Source organism: Conger conger, chromosome 1, assembly GCF_963514075.1.
Source record: "Conger conger chromosome 1, fConCon1.1, whole genome shotgun sequence".
Lineage (NCBI taxonomy): Eukaryota > Metazoa > Chordata > Actinopteri > Anguilliformes > Congridae > Conger > Conger conger.
The window spans coordinates 89891351-89906350 of NC_083760.1; the positions used below are offsets into that span (position 1 = coordinate 89891351).

The following is a 15000-nucleotide window of genomic DNA, read 5'->3' on the forward strand; positions in this document are numbered from 1 at the left end:
GTGTATGTATGTGTGTGAGGGTATATCTGATCTCTCTCTCTCTCTCTCTCTCTGTCTCTCTCCCTCTCTCTCCATCTGTCTCTCTCCCTCTCTCCCTCTCTCTGTCTCTCTCCCTCTCTCTCCCTCCATCTTTCATTCATATCTCTCTCCCTCTCTCTCTCCTTCTCCCTCTCTCTCTCTCTCTCTCTGTCTGACTCTCCCCCTCTCTCTCCCTCCCTCTCTATCTTTCATATCTCTCTCTCTCTCTCTCTCTCTCTCTCTCTCTCTCTCTCTCTCTCTCTCTCTCTCTCTCTCTCTCTCTCTCTCTCTCTCTCTCTCTCTGCAGGTGGGTGCTATATGAGGGCAGTAATTTCCAGGGGCGCCAGATTCTACTGCAGCCCAGCGAGATCGGGGATTGGTACAAGTTCAGCGGCTGGCAGCGACTGGGATCCCTGCGGCCTCTCTTCCAGGTAAAACACCTGTACTCTAGTGTAGTCTGCACTTTACTGTAGTCTGTACTGTAGTCTAGTGTAGTCTAGTGTAGTCTGCACTCTACTGTAGTCTGTACTGTACTCTAGTGTAGTCTGCACTCTACTGTAGTCTGTACTGTACTCTAGTGTAGTCTGCACTCTACTGTAGTCTGTACTGTACTCTAGTGTAGTCTGCACTCTACTGTAGTCTGTACTGTACTCTAGTGTAGTCTGCACTCTACTGTAGTCTGTACTGTACTCTAGAGTAGTCTGCACTCTACTGTAGTCTGTACTGTACTCTAGTGTAGTCTGCACTCTACTGTAGTCTGTACTGTGCTCTAGTGTAGTCTGCACTCTACTGTAGTCTGTACTGTACTCTAGTGTAGTCTGCACTCTACTGTAGTCTGTACTGTACTCTAGCATAGTCTGCACTCTACTGTAGTCTGTACTGTACTCTAGTGTAGTCTGCACTCTACTGTAGTCTGTACTGTACTCTAGTGTAGCCTGCACTATACTGTAGTCTGTACTGTACTCTAGTGTAGTCTGCACTCTACTGTAGTCTGTACTGTACTCTAGTGTAGCCTGCACTATACTGTAGTCTGTACTGTACTCTAGTGTAGTCTGCACTCTACTGTAGTCTGTACTGTACTCTAGTGTAGTCTGCACTCTACTGTAGTCTGTACTATACGCTAGTGTAGTGTAATCTACTGTGGTCTGTACTGTACTCTAGTGTAGTGTAATCTACTGTGGTCTGTACTGTACTCTAGTGTAGTGTAATCTACTGTAGTCTGTACTGTACTCTAGTGTAGTGTAATCTACTGTAGTCTGTAGTGTAGTATGCAGTGTATTCTGCAGTGTAGTCTGTACTGAGGTCTGTACTGTAGTCTCTAGTGTAGTCTGTACTGAGGTCTGTACTGTAGTCTCTAGTGTAGTCTGTACTGAGGTCTGTACTGTAGTCTCTAGTGTAGTCTGTACTGAGGTCTGTACTGTAGTCTCTAGTGTAGTCTGTACTGAGGTCTGTACTGTAGTCTCTAGTGTAGTCTGTACTGAGGTCTGTACTGTAGTCTCTTGTGTAGTCTGTACTGAGGTCTGTACTGTAGTCTCTAGTGTAGTCTGTACTGAAAGGCAGAACTCAGCAGGCTGTTCTGGGCGTGGCTCCCGTTGTGCTCAAAGGATGGTGATGTCATCAGTCAGGAATGCGGAGCTGCAGCAGGAGTTTTTGCATCGCAGTCCTGAATAAAAGAACACATGTGCATGCCAACCACGTCCAGAGCTGAAGAGCTTACTCTTTTAGTGTGTTTGTGTGTGTGTGTGTGTGTCTATAGAAGCCGGTGTAATCTGTGTGTGTGTCTGTGTAGAAGCCGGTGCAATCTGTGTGTGTGTGTGTGTGTGTAGAAGCCGGTGTAATCTGTTTGTGTGTGTGTGTGTGTGTGTGTGTGTGTGTGTGTATAGAAGCCGATGTAATCTGTGTGTGTGTGTGTCTCTGTAGAAGCCGGTGTAATCTGTGTGTGTGTGTGTAGAAGCCGGTGTAATCTGTGTGTGTGTGTGTGTGTCTCTGTAGAAGCTGGTGTAACCTCTGTGTGTGTGTGTGTGTGTCTCTGTAGAAGCTGGTGTAACCTCTGTGTGTGTGTGTGTGTGTGTCTCTGTAGAAGCTGGTGTAACCTCTGTGTGTGTGTGTGTGTGTCTCTGTAGAAGCTGGTGTAACCTCTGTGTGTGTGTGTGTGTCTCTGTAGAAGCTGGTGTAACCTCTGTGTGTGTGTGTGTGTGTGTGTGTCTCTGTAGAAGCTGGTGTAACCTCTGTGTGTGTGTGTGTGTGTGTCTCTGTAGAAGCTGGTGTAACCTCTGTGTGTGTGTGTGTGTGTGTGTGTGTGTGTGTGTGTCTCTGTAGAAGCTGGTGTAACCTCTGTGTGTGTGTGTGTGTGTGTGTCTCTGTAGAAGCTGGTGTAACCTCTGTGTGTGTGTGTGTGTGTCTCTGTAGAAGCTGGTGTAACCTGTGTGTGTGTGTGTGTGTGTGTCTCTGTAGAAGCTGGTGTAACCTCTGTGTGTGTGTGTGTGTGTGTGTCTCTGTAGAAGCTGGTGTAACCTCTGTGTGTGTGTGTGTGTGTGTCTCTGTAGAAGCTGGTGTAACCTGTGTGTGTGTGTGTGTGTGTGTCTCTGTAGAAGCTGGTGTAACCTCTGTGTGTGTGTGTGTGTGTGTGTGTGTCTCTGTAGAAGCTGGTGTAACCTCTGTGTGTGTGTGTGTGTGTGTGTCTCTGTAGAAGCTGGTGTAACCTCTGTGTGTGTGTGTGTGTGTCTCTGTAGAAGCTGGTGTAACCTCTGTGTGTGTGTGTGTGTGTGTCTGTAGAAGCTGGTGTAACCTCTGTGTGTGTGTGTGTGTGTGTGTGTGTGTGTCTCTGTAGAAGCTGGTGTAACCTCTGTGTGTGTGTGTGTGTGTCTCTGTAGAAGCTGGTGTAACCTCTGTGTGTGTGTGTGTGTGTGTCTCTGTAGAAGCTGGTGTAACCTCTGTGTGTGTGTGTGTGTGTGTGTCTGTAGAAGCTGGTGTAACCTCTGTGTGTGTGTGTGTGTGTGTGTCTCTGTAAAAGCTGGTGTAACCTCTGTGTGTGTGTGTGTGTGTGTGTGTCTCTGTAGAAGCTGGTGTAACCTCTGTGTGTGTGTGTGTGTGTCTGTAGAAGCCGGTGTACGTGCAGCTGCGTAACAGACACTCAGGCGGGTTGATGTCTCTCACTGGGCCGCTGGACGAGCTGAAGCTGATGCGGGTTCAGGCCCTGGAGGAGACGGGCGGGCCTGAGCAGATCTGGGGGTATCAAAATGGCCACCTGCGCTGCAAGGTACTGTCGCCATGTCAACAGTGTGTGTGTTTGTCCATGTGTGTTGTGTGTGAGTCAGTGTATGTGTGTTTCGGCGTGTGTGAGTGTTTGTCCATGTGTGTTGTGTGTGAGTCTGTGTATGTGTGTTTCGGCGTGTGTGTGTGTCTGTCCATGTGTGTTGTGTGTGAGTCAGTGTATGTGTGTTTAGGCGTGTGTGTGTGTGAGTCTGTGCGTGTGAGTGTGTGTGTGAGTGTGTGTGTGTGAGTGTGTGTGTGTGTTTGTCCATGTGTGTTGCGTGTGAGTCAGTGTATGTGTGTTTAGGCGTGTGTTGTGTGTGAGTCAGTGTATGTGTGTTTAGGCGTGTGTGTGTGTGTGAGTCAGTGTATGTGTGTGTGAGTCAGTGTGTGTGTGTGTGTGTGTGAGTGTGTGTGTGTGTGTGTGTGTGTCAGTGTGAGTGTGTGAGTATACTGTCCCATGTGTCTTCTTGGTTTTGGATTGGAGCATGGCTGACTCCTTCTCCTCTGCACTGCAGTTGCTAGAGGACTGTTGCCTGGAGACGACGGGGACGGTCATCATGGCCGGCAGTCGGCTGTGCGTTTCCCCGGTGATGGGCAAGGAGACCCAGTCCTGGAGCATCACCAGGGACGGCCTGGTCTTCTGCAACCTCAAACCCGAGCTGGTGCTGGAGGTCAAAGGTCAGCCTTGCCCCGTCCCACCCACACCCACACCCACACCCCGAATGGTCCCATCGGAGCAATGCGGGGTTAAGGGCCTTGCTCAAGGGCCCAACGGCTGTGCTGATCTTATTGTGGCTACACCGGGATTCGAACCAACGTTCTTGCGGGTCCCAGTCACTTACCTTAACCACTATGCTACAGGCCGCCCTGATGTTTGTTCATTAGCATTTTAGCACTTTTATTCACGCATGGAACGGAGCAGTGCGTTGTGACAAGGGTTTCAAACAAATCAATGACCATTTAAATAAGAAAGGGAAGCCATTTTGAAACAAGACCCAAATGGTGGGTGTTCTCTGCATTTTTAGGTTCCCTTTAAAGGCAAATTTCCACCAATTTGAATGAACAGGGAACAGGGGTCTGCCGCAGGTGATTGTACCTTACACACCTTACTATGACTTACATTTACATTACATTCGGCAAAGGGTTTTATTATCCAAAGCGACATACCCTCAGTGCACTCCCGAACCGGTCATTGAACAGTGTCAGATGAGGTACAATTCTCATGAGGCGTCAGTTATCCATAGCCATGAACATCAAGTCTAGTTCACGAGATAAATTCAGGCTGAGTCAGTGAAGGTGTGGCCTGTCACATAAAAGTGGTAGATGACGAAGGTACAAGTGTGAGGTGAGTAGTGCTGGATTTGGGATCATTTCATTTGTTCCAATAGACCAGGCAAGCTTTGTCAAATGCAGAACAGTATTTCAATCTGTGGCGTATCAGATGGAAACGAATAAGTCTCGTATAAGGTTGACCTTTTAGTTGGGCTTTTCCATGAATATGACACATGGCTTTTAAGATGGCATACTTCCTGTGTCCACCGCACACTTCCTGTGGCTACAGGATTAGCTAGAATGCTTAGTGACTGCTAGTGGTTAGGCGTAAAACGGCAAACAACAAATTACCCTGATACTGTACAGAATCAAATGCGATTCATCGGCATATCGCTCCAGTGTGGGGCGTGGCCTGAATGAGCCCCACAGAAGCCCCGCTTCAACCCCGACATTCTGTTCCTCACTGACGTCTGCTCCACGTTTGGTCAGAAACTGCACAGCCACAGGGTCTGTGCTGTAGGGCTGTGCTGTAGGTCTGTGCTGTAGGTCTGTGCTGTAGGGCTGTGCTGTAGGTCTGTGCTGTAGGGCTGTGCTGTAGGTCTGTGCTGTAGGGCTGTGCTGTAGGTCTGTGCTGTAGAGCTGTGCTGTATGTCTGTGCTGTAGGTCTGTGCTGTAGGGCTGTGCTGTAGGGCTGTGCTGTAGGGCTATAGGGCTGTGCTGTAGGGCTGTGCTGTAGGGCTATAGGGCTGGGCTGTAGGGCTGTGCTGTAGGGCTGTGCTGTAGGGCTATAGGGCTGTGCTGTAGGGCTGTGCTATAGGGCTGTACAGGGTCTGTGCTGGGTCTGTGCTGTAGAGCTGTGCTGTAGGGCTGTGCTGTAGGGCTATAGGGCTGTGCTGTAGGGCTGTGCTGTAGAGCTGTGCTGTAGGGCTGTACAGGGTCTGTGCTGGGTCTGTGCTGTAGAGCTGTGCTGTAGGGCTGTAGGGCTGTGCTGTAGGGCTGTAGAGCTGTGCTGTAGGGCTGTGCTGTAGGGCTGTGCTGTAGGGCTATAGGGCTGTGCTGTAGGGCTATAGGGCTGGGCTGTAGGGCTGTGCTGTAGGGCTATAGGGCTGTGCTGTAGGGCTGTGCTGTAGAGCTGTGCTGTAGGGCTGTAGAGCTGTGCTGTAGGGCTGTGCTGTAGGGCTATAGGGCTGTGCTATAGGGCTGTGCTGTAGGGCTGTGCTGTAGGGCTGTGCTGTAGGGCTGTAGAGCTGTGCTGTAGGGCTGTGCTGTAGGGCTATAGAGCTGTGCTGTAGGGCTGTGCTGTAGGGCTATAGGGCTGTGCTGTAGGGCTGTGCTGTAGAGCTGTGCTGTAGGGCTGTGCTGTAGGGCTATAGGGCTGTGCTATAGGGCTGTGCTGTAGGGCTGTGCTGTAGGGCTATAGGTCTGTGCTGTAGGGCTGTACAGGGTCTGTGCTGTAGGGCTATAGGTCTGTGCTGTAGGGCTGTGCTGTAGGGCTGTGCTGTAGGGCTATAGGTCTGTGCTGTAGGGCTGTACAGGGTCTGTGCTGTAGGGCTGTGCTGTAGGGCTGTGCTGTAGAGCTGTGCTGGGTCTGTGCTGTAGGGCTATAGGGCTGTGCTGTAGGGCTGTGCTGTAGAGCTGTGCTGTAGGGCTGTGCTGTAGGGCTATAGGGCTGTGCTGTAGGGCTGTGCTGTAGAGCTGTGCTGTAGGGCTATAGGGCTGTGCTGTAGGGCTGTGCTGTAGAGCTGTGCTGTAGGGCTATAGGGCTGTGCTGTAGGGCTGTGCTGTAGAGCTGTGCTGTAGGGCTGTGCTGTAGGGCTATAGGGCTGTGCTATAGGGCTGTGCTGTAGGGCTATAGGGCTGTGCTGTAGGGCTGTGCTGTAGAGCTGTGCTGTAGGGCTGTGCTATAGGGCTGTGCTGTAGGGCTGTGCTGTAGGGCTATAGGGCTGTGCTGTAGGGCTGTGCTGTAGGGCTGTGCTGTAGGGCTGTGCTGTAGGGCTGTGCTGTAGAGCTATAGGTCTGTGCTGTAGAGCTGTGCAGAAGCTGTTCTGCAGAAGCTGCTTTTGCTCCTCTCTGCAGTCGAGACCACAGGTGCGTCAGCGCGGCCACAGGGACGCTGAAACATGAGCTGTCCTGGTGCGGCTCCAGAGCCACTCTAAAGTGAGCTTAGCTGGACTGAGGGAGCGGAAAGAAAACTTTTCTTACTTATTAAAATTATCTTAATAAAAATAAATAAATAAATAATATAAATAATAATAATCATAATAATAAGTAGAAGAAGAACACTCACAGAAAAACACACAAACAGAAACAGTACAAATGTAAGTCTGTGGCATGGAGAAATCAGCAATCGGAGCTGCCATATGTAAAGACAGATCCAGGTCTGAGAATCAGCAGAAGAAAAAAAGAAAAAAAGCAAGTCCAGTTTTATCTGATTGTGGATCAAGCCAGAAATACAGTGATAAAGGAACAGAAAGTATCAGGAAGCCATCTTTGTTTGTTTACTCAGTTCTACAATACATTTTATTCATGTTATGTAAGTAGTGTTGGGAAAATGTTTGCCTCGTAATATGCAGTTTCATAACCTGAGTATCGGGGCACGGACGGTGCAGTGGGTACTCCGGTTTCCTCCCACAGTCCAAAGACATGCAGGTTAGGCTGATTGGAGAGTCTAAATTGCCCGTGGGTATGAGTGTGTGAGTGTGTGAGTGAATGGTGTGTGTGCCCTGCGATGGACTGGCGACCTGTCCAGGGTGTATTCCTGCCTTTCGCCCAATGTATGCTGGGATAGGCTCCAGCCCCCCTGCGACCCTGTTCAGGATAAGCGGGTTAAGATAATGAATGAATGAATGAATAACCTGAGTAGCCTGTTGATGTCATTTCCTGCTGTTGCTCTGCATTCAACTGAGCGTCTGATTGGCTGTCAGTAGCAGACCGTTTGATTGGCTGTCATGTGCAGCTGGAAGAAGGACAGGACTGACTATGGATAAGAGGCACACACACACACACACACACATACACACACAGAAAGACACACATGCACATGAACACACGCACACACACACACACTGCTGTACTGTGTGGCTGTGAAATGTTTACGCCTTGAGATATAGCTTCAGGCTTGCGTATGACAAAATCAATATTTGTGTAAAAATAAATGCCATTTTATTTACAATTGTTTGGACATTTCGGGCGTGAGTGGGAGGTCTGAACCCTTTAGCTTAAGCTGTCTGAGCCTATTTATCGACGTTTGTAGCAGATTTTACGCCACTTTGACACCGGGTGGAACTCCAGTTTCTATTCGGAGAGAAGTGGTGCGTTCCGAAGGCTTGGCTTTTTTAGGCTTTTTTTTTTTTTTTTTTCTGTCTGAACGCAGTGTGGAAAATGAGGAAAATCTCCATGGAAACCTGCGGACTGGCCTGCAACACAGATGTTCTCTTGTGCGATTCAACTTCAGTGACTCACAGAGCGTGTTTCTAGAAATGTATTTCACTGCAGTGAATTTCCTTCCCCAAGTTATACATACAAAAAGGCAGCCGCTCACAGTCCTCTTGTCGCCACGTAGTTATGGAGCTACTTGCAAATAAACAGATAATAAACACGCTTTGTGTCCGATCGATTTTGACCGTTGTGCTTTCTGGGATGAAATGGCTAAGAGATTGGGACAGCGTTTTAATCTGGAGTCAGGCCTTACCCGAGGTCTGTTTCATGGGAAAAGCACTGCTGCTTCAGCTCCCGGTCTCTCCGAAACTCTCCGATTAAACTCGGGTATTTTGTGTGACTGCAGGAAGTGGCAGGCTGTGCTGGCTTCCTTGCCTGCAGACTCAATCCTCTTCTCCTGGCGCCACCGTGTGGACTGTGTGAAAAGTGCAGTCATTAAAATGAGCCGCCGAACTCCAGGCTTGGTCCACAGCCTGAAGCCAACAAGCAGCTCCCGTTTTGAACAGGGAGAGATTATCCACTGTGATTTAAAATTTTGAATGATTTTTATAAGGATGTTTTAGTGTCAAGGGCGGCACGGATGGTGCAGTGGGTAGCACTGCCGCCTCACATCAAGGAGGTCCTGGGTTCGAATCCCAGTCGGCCGGGGCCTCTCTGTGTGGAGTTTGCATGTTCTCCCCGTGTCTGCGTGGGTTTCCTCCGGGTACTCCGGTTTCCTCCCACAGTCCAAAGACATGCAGGTCAGGCTGATTGGAGAGTCTAAATTGCCCGTAGGTATGAGTGTGTGAGTGAATGATGTGTGTGCCCTGCAATGGACCGGCGACCTGTCCAGGGTGTATTCCTGCCTTTCGCCCAATGTATGCTGGGATAGGCTCCAGCCCCCCCGCGACCCTGTTCAGGATAAGCGGGTTAAGCTAATGGATGGATGTTTCAGTGTCAGATTAATAAGGTATCAGTAGCATAGGGTAATAATGTCCCCTTTTGTTTTCCTTTTTCCAGGGGGACAGCACTATGACAAAAACCAAGTGATTCTCAAAGTGTTCGATGAAAAGAGCATGAACCAGAGATGGTCTGTGGAGGTCTTGTAAAGCATTCGCCAGGGAGCTGAAGAGCTTGGCACTGGGCTTTGCTGACCTCTGGTGCAGCTCCGCAGTGGGCCTGAGGGCTCTGTGGTGCAGCTCCACAGTGGGCCTCAAGGCTCTGCAATGCAGCTCCGCAATGGACCTCAGGGCTCTGTGGTGCAGCTCCACAGTGGGCGGTAAGGCTCTCTGGTGCAGCTCCACAGTAGGCCTCACAGCTCACTGGCGCAGCTCTGCCATGGGACTCATGGATCTCTGACAGACATTCCTGATGAACTATGAGTGGAGCAGAGAATCTATAAAGGCTGCTCCTCAACCCTCACCCTTCAGAAGCCCCTAACTTCGTGCTCCAGATGCAGTACTCTTCCAGGCATGCTCTTTGCTCTGTTCTCTCCATCCTAATCCTCTCAGGTAGACTTTAAAGCTTTATCCACATTGTATGTACTGTTTTACGGATTAATTCATGCCTTATCTCCTTGGAAACCCTTCAAGGTGTAAGATCACATTTATGTGATGAGAGAGTTCTCAACCGAACATTCTAATGCTGATGCAACAATCACTACTGGTCATTTAAATGCAACAGAGTTCTGGAACACTGACTTAGAATTCTGAAAAAGCATTCCAAAAAAACCTACTCTTCGAAGGGTTAAATATATGCAACAGTTTTATCACCCCAACAAATATCTTACAAAACCACTCATGGAACATGCTGGAAAAAGCATTATGCAATAACATATTGTTGAACTTTTGGTCCACAAACAACTCAAACCACATCAATGCTGTCAGGTAAACCTCTGGGCTGAAGATAAGCAGGCCATCTCCAGCTCTATTGAACACTAAAATGAATTTGTCTTTCACTCCGGACAGAGCTGTTCGGGGGAGGCTGCGTTTGTCCAAAGCTTTAGAGCTTTAAAGGGAGTGTTGTGTTTTTCCATTATGGGCTGACAGTATGTCCCTGAAGCATTAATGGGGCTTAAAGAGAACCTGAAACTGAACAGCACTGCAAACACACTAAGCAGAGTCAGTTCTGTGTTTAAACCCAGCTCAACCACATTACACTTTCCGTTTACTCTAGAACCCCCCCCCCCCCATGTAAATATACCCCCCGTCCTGAAAAACACGCCTTTCCAGTCACCCAGTCAGGCCGTTTCCATATGGGATTGTCAGCGAGAAAGTGGATGAATTTGGTGATAGGCGAGAATCACATCTTAGCCGTTAGCGATAAATCGATTTGATACTTCGTAGGAGGTGGGCCTTCTGTTGTGCAACAGAAGAGAAGGCGGTTAAGTTTTAGTGTTTCCATTGACCTGGATGTTCATTCTGACAGGGTATTTCCCAGACCTTTCAAAAGTCCTCTCCCCAACAGGCGTGAGCCTTTATTGGTCAGCAGCAAACGTTCTGCGCGCACAAGGCCCGTTTCCATCGGAAGGAGAGAAGTTAAAAGGTGAATCCACATTTAAGCCTGGTTTATACTGAGGTTTGTTCAAACGCGGCTGGTGACGATGATCCGTGGCGTCCCGTCTTGTCCTCGAAGAGCTGCAGGGTCAGCTTCAGTGCTGCTAAGCCACTTCAGATCATAGAAAACGTGCAATTAGAGCGTCTAAAACTGAACGTTCTAATGCTGATGTCACAATCGCCACTCGTGACTGAAAACCACGGGAGCTCTAGAACACTGACTTCCAGAAAGAACGCCTACTCTCTCCAGAGGGTTCCGCTCTCCCTGAGCGAGACTGGACACCTGTGCTGGGTTACAGTCTGGGTGCCATGACGACGACGACGACGATGATGATGATGATGATATGCAGTCAGGTTTCACTGTGTGGAGTGAAGCAAACCTACTGTGAGGGAGGATAAGGAGCAATTTTATCTTAAAACACATCCAGGACTTTATGCACGTTCTGCCTTTGCCTGTTAAATCTCCCTGGGAGACAGGTCCACCTGTGAAAGGTGTTTTTGTATGCACGGACCCCCCCCCCCCCCCATTACTCCAAAGTACCTTGGGGTACCTTTTAAAATAACGACTCATTAACTTAAAATGTGGTGAATTACTTAAAGCAGAGCTAGCACACGACAGGAAGGGAAACATGAATCTGTCCATATATCAACTCAAGGGCTGTGTTCGAAAGCGCATACTAGCGTACTACCTGCACTACATTTCAGGCTGTAGTTCACATGTAGTGCAAGCAGCACACCAAATATTCGGTTTGGAGCACATCCGAGGTCTGCTTTTTAGATCACGCCATTTTAACAGGGCGTGTCCTGGGTCCTTCAGCCAGTATGTACTAAACATGCTCATCGCATAGATTTTTATACTCACACATGTACTGCTGTACTTCACAGTCAACTTTGTTTTATATACTGTACAATGTCCACGGTGTAAAGAAAATGTTTTACCTGTCACCAGGTATAAGTCCCATTTCAGTGTGTACTAAAAAAAAAAAGAAAAAAAGAAAAAATATATTTCTGTGTACATTTTGGAAGTGATTGAAACTTTTTAGTGCTGTTGCATTTTAGTAAATAAATGTGTTTTTTCTTACATAAGCTGTGTTGTTCATTTAAATGCCTCTCTCACATGCACGCACACACGCACGCACCAATGGCAATAAGCTGCCACACAAGGTACCAATCAGCTCGTCGGGAGCAATTGAAGGTTAGGCGTATTGCGTCCAACACAAACTTCGACACACAACCCTTCGACTGCCGGACTGTCTCTTACCTCCTGAGCGGATGTCACCCAAGAACATTCACACCATACTCCCACTAAAGAGCAGCACACGTGTCCCAGTATGGGGTCTGTCCGTTAGTTTTATTTAACACATCTCCACCACACCTTGAACACCGATAAGAGCGTGAGACACAGTAACAGAGAAGTGACTCGCAGTTTCCCGCCAGCAGGGGGTCAAAGGTCGTCATCGTCGGTCCAGTGGACCCTGCCAGCCAGGCGCCGTAGCGTTCTCTTTCAGCCCCGGAGTGTTTATTGGGTCAATCGGGAAACCCCTCCGTTTGCCAGGCCGTTGCCGTGGTTACTCGGCGCCCTCGTCGCCCGCGACGACGTTGACGACGGTCTTGCCACGGGCGTGGCCCTCCTCCAGCCTCTGGAAGGCCTGGGGCACCTGGGGGAAGGAGAACTGCCCCTCCACCACGGGACGGACCTGCGGGGAGAGAAACAGGAAGTGAGGCGGGGAGAGGAACAGGAAGTGATGCGGGCGGGCGGTCACCCTCGACAGCCACAGGGCATGCTGGGTCCTCCTCACTCCCCTCACCCGGCTTCTGAATGAAAGGTCAAAGGGTAACGCCCCACCAAGGCCAAAAATAAACAATTATGTTCAATTCATCATTTATACTGCAGTCATATGACAGAAGCTCTTAGCCAATGCAGCTCACAGACCTGCATGCAGTACAGTAAGCAAATGGCACCAGAACTGGAGACGGAAAAATATACAGCACCAGTCAAAAGTATGGACACCTTGCCTCCTTCTGCTTTTTCCGATGAATGTTTTATTTCCTCTGTTTGTAATCAAACAATTCATACGTGGTCAAAGTGTAGATTCTCAGCTTTTATTAAAGGGTATTTTTGTACATATTGGTTTCACCATGTAGTACCAACAGTACTTTTTATACATAGCCCCGCATTCCAATGCTCGAGACAAATTAACGTAATGTCAAATAAAATATTCATGTTTTGTATTTGGTTGCATATTGTTTGCATGCCATGACTTATTGGAAGTATGTGACCTATCAACAGCACCAGAATCTGGATATCATATGTTAAGGTTGTCGTACAAGTGAGACAAAAATCTCTTTGCATTTGAATGGATCTCTATGGGAACTGGCGGGTGGGACTGAATTGCTTGATTACAAACAGTGGAAATAAAACATTCATCAAAAAAGCCAGAAAAGGGCAAGGTGTGTCCAGACTTTTCGCAGGTGCTGTAAGTGCCAGGGTGCTGCCTCACTGTGAAATAAAGGGAGGGACGAGTTTATTTTGGGTTTTTTTGAAAACAGGAGAAAGACACAGTTCTGCAGCACGTCTGTGAGTACAGAGGAAAAGAACGTGACACTGAAAATGCACCCGTATCACAACAGCCAATCAACATTCAGCGTCTGTGTGCTTCTACTCCCCTCAGCCAATCGTCCAGCAGGGAGGACAAAGCCAGAAGGACAAAAGAAAAGTGATGAGGCTGGATAAACCCGCCCCCCCTCCGGGTCCCCCGCTCCCCCCCGCCCCTCGCCCCCCTCGTTATCTGTAGGCTCCACCGCAACGCAGTGAATGGGGCGATGATGTCACCGTGCCAGAGCTCTATTGAGCACACTCAGGAGTTTAGCATCAGTGCTGACACAGACAGAAATGTTTCCTGTGGCTGGACTGGGGGGGGGAAAGGGGGCAGGCAGGACGGGTGTGTGAGACAAACGGGACAGGATTTGGGGGAGAGATTACAGCGAACCTTTCACAACTGTCAGAATCCATCAGCATCCAGTTAGCTGGAGGGGTGCAACCTGGTGCCTCTGTTTAGAGAGAGTACACACTCACACTCACACTCACACTCACACCCACACCCACACCCACACCCACACTCACACTCACACTCACACTCACACTCACACTCACAAATACACCTGACCTTGCTGCCACTGAACAGTCAGTACACTCCATTGGGGGGTGATGGGGGCGGGGGACAGAGGAGGTTTGATGACACGTGATCTTACCTGTCCTGCGTCCACCATTTCACTGATTTCATCCAGACTGGGGCCGCTTGGAGAGAAAAAACCCCAACGGTAGTGTACCCCTTTACACATGTACTGAGAGAGAGAGAGAGCGAGAGAGAGAGGGAGAGAGGGAGAGAGGGAGAGGGGGAGAGAGAGAAATAGAGAGGGAGGGAGAGAGAGAGAGAGAGAGAGAGAGACACACACATTGTTACCTACACCTCCCCACACACGTAAATAAAATGTCATGGAAAAAGTACAACATGCCTGGGGTTTGGGGTTTAAAAATGCATATTTAAGACCATTTGACATGGTCATGTAAAAGTTGAGCCTTGGTAATATTATTTTGTGCAAAGTACTTCATCATGGATTTACACTGTGGTCACGCAGCAGTGTACTACCAGCAGTGGGTGGAAAGGTAAGGTAAAGGGATAAAGGTGCTAAACATGATTAATGGGGAGTTGATTTTTAGGGACCCCTATGGGACCCCACAAAAACGTGTCCCCTCCCTCCCCAATTTCAGTGGCTTTATGAAGGACATGTTCGGTTCTGGGACAGCATTTCAGCATTTCAGAACACCTTTTCTGGGTCGAGACAGACAGGGCGTGGCCCAACCCCACGCTGGGTTAGGCTCTCACTAACACAGGCAGACGGGCGGGGCCCAAACCCACACCCCAAACCCACGGGGGATTTGGAGAACGGGGGCAGAGCAGGGGGCTCAGCTTCCTGTCAGCTCAAAACCACAGAAGAAAACAAAAGACAAACGGTCCTCCCATCCCCCATCTTTCTGCCTTATATAGTGTCTGTTGAGTAAAAATACATTTGATCTCAACAAAAGAGTGTGAGGTCACAAATGTGTGATGAGTGTTCTTAACTGGACATTCTAAAGCTGATATTACGATCACTGCTGCAACTGAAAGCAACAGCAGACATAAGGCACGGATTATCAGTTAAATGTGTGTTACCCTATTAAAGGTTGTTTTACAAGAAACAGTGTACATTTCACTTTCAATCAGAAAAGTAGTATTCATAAAAGTAGCAAGGACCTCCTGTTTTACCATTACCGTAGAACAAACCTGTATTTACATAAACATGTTTTTAAATGTATTTAAAAATTACACTACGTCATTTTGAGGCTCAGAGAGAGGGATGGAGAGAGGGGGAGAGAGAGAGTGAGGGAGGGAAAGAGAGGGAGAGAGAGAAAGCGGGAGGGAGGGAGGGATGGAGAGAGGGA

The 15000-nt window shown here is 48.7% G+C and overlaps 2 protein-coding genes across 2 annotated transcripts in view; one reads left to right on the forward strand and one right to left on the reverse strand.

Moving 5' to 3' along the window:
• LOC133142108 (beta/gamma crystallin domain-containing protein 1-like) overlaps positions 1 to 11603 on the forward strand; it is an 83470-nt gene extending 71867 nt beyond the window's left edge. The window contains 4 exon segments of the mRNA XM_061263135.1: positions 326 to 449; positions 3119 to 3277; positions 3789 to 3951; positions 8983 to 11603. Coding sequence (XP_061119119.1) covers positions 326 to 449; positions 3119 to 3277; positions 3789 to 3951; positions 8983 to 9071 — 535 coding nt within the window. The 3' untranslated portion in view covers positions 9072 to 11603.
• A 255-nt stretch (positions 11604 to 11858) lies between these two features.
• rtn4ip1 (reticulon 4 interacting protein 1) overlaps positions 11859 to 15000 on the reverse strand; it is a 14848-nt gene continuing 11706 nt past the window's right edge. The window contains exons 8-9 of the mRNA XM_061252246.1: positions 13770 to 13862; positions 11859 to 12214 (exon numbers count right to left, since the gene is read on the reverse strand). Coding sequence (XP_061108230.1) covers positions 12086 to 12214; positions 13770 to 13862 — 222 coding nt within the window. The 3' untranslated portion in view covers positions 11859 to 12085. The remainder of the gene's footprint in view (positions 12215 to 13769; positions 13863 to 15000) is intronic.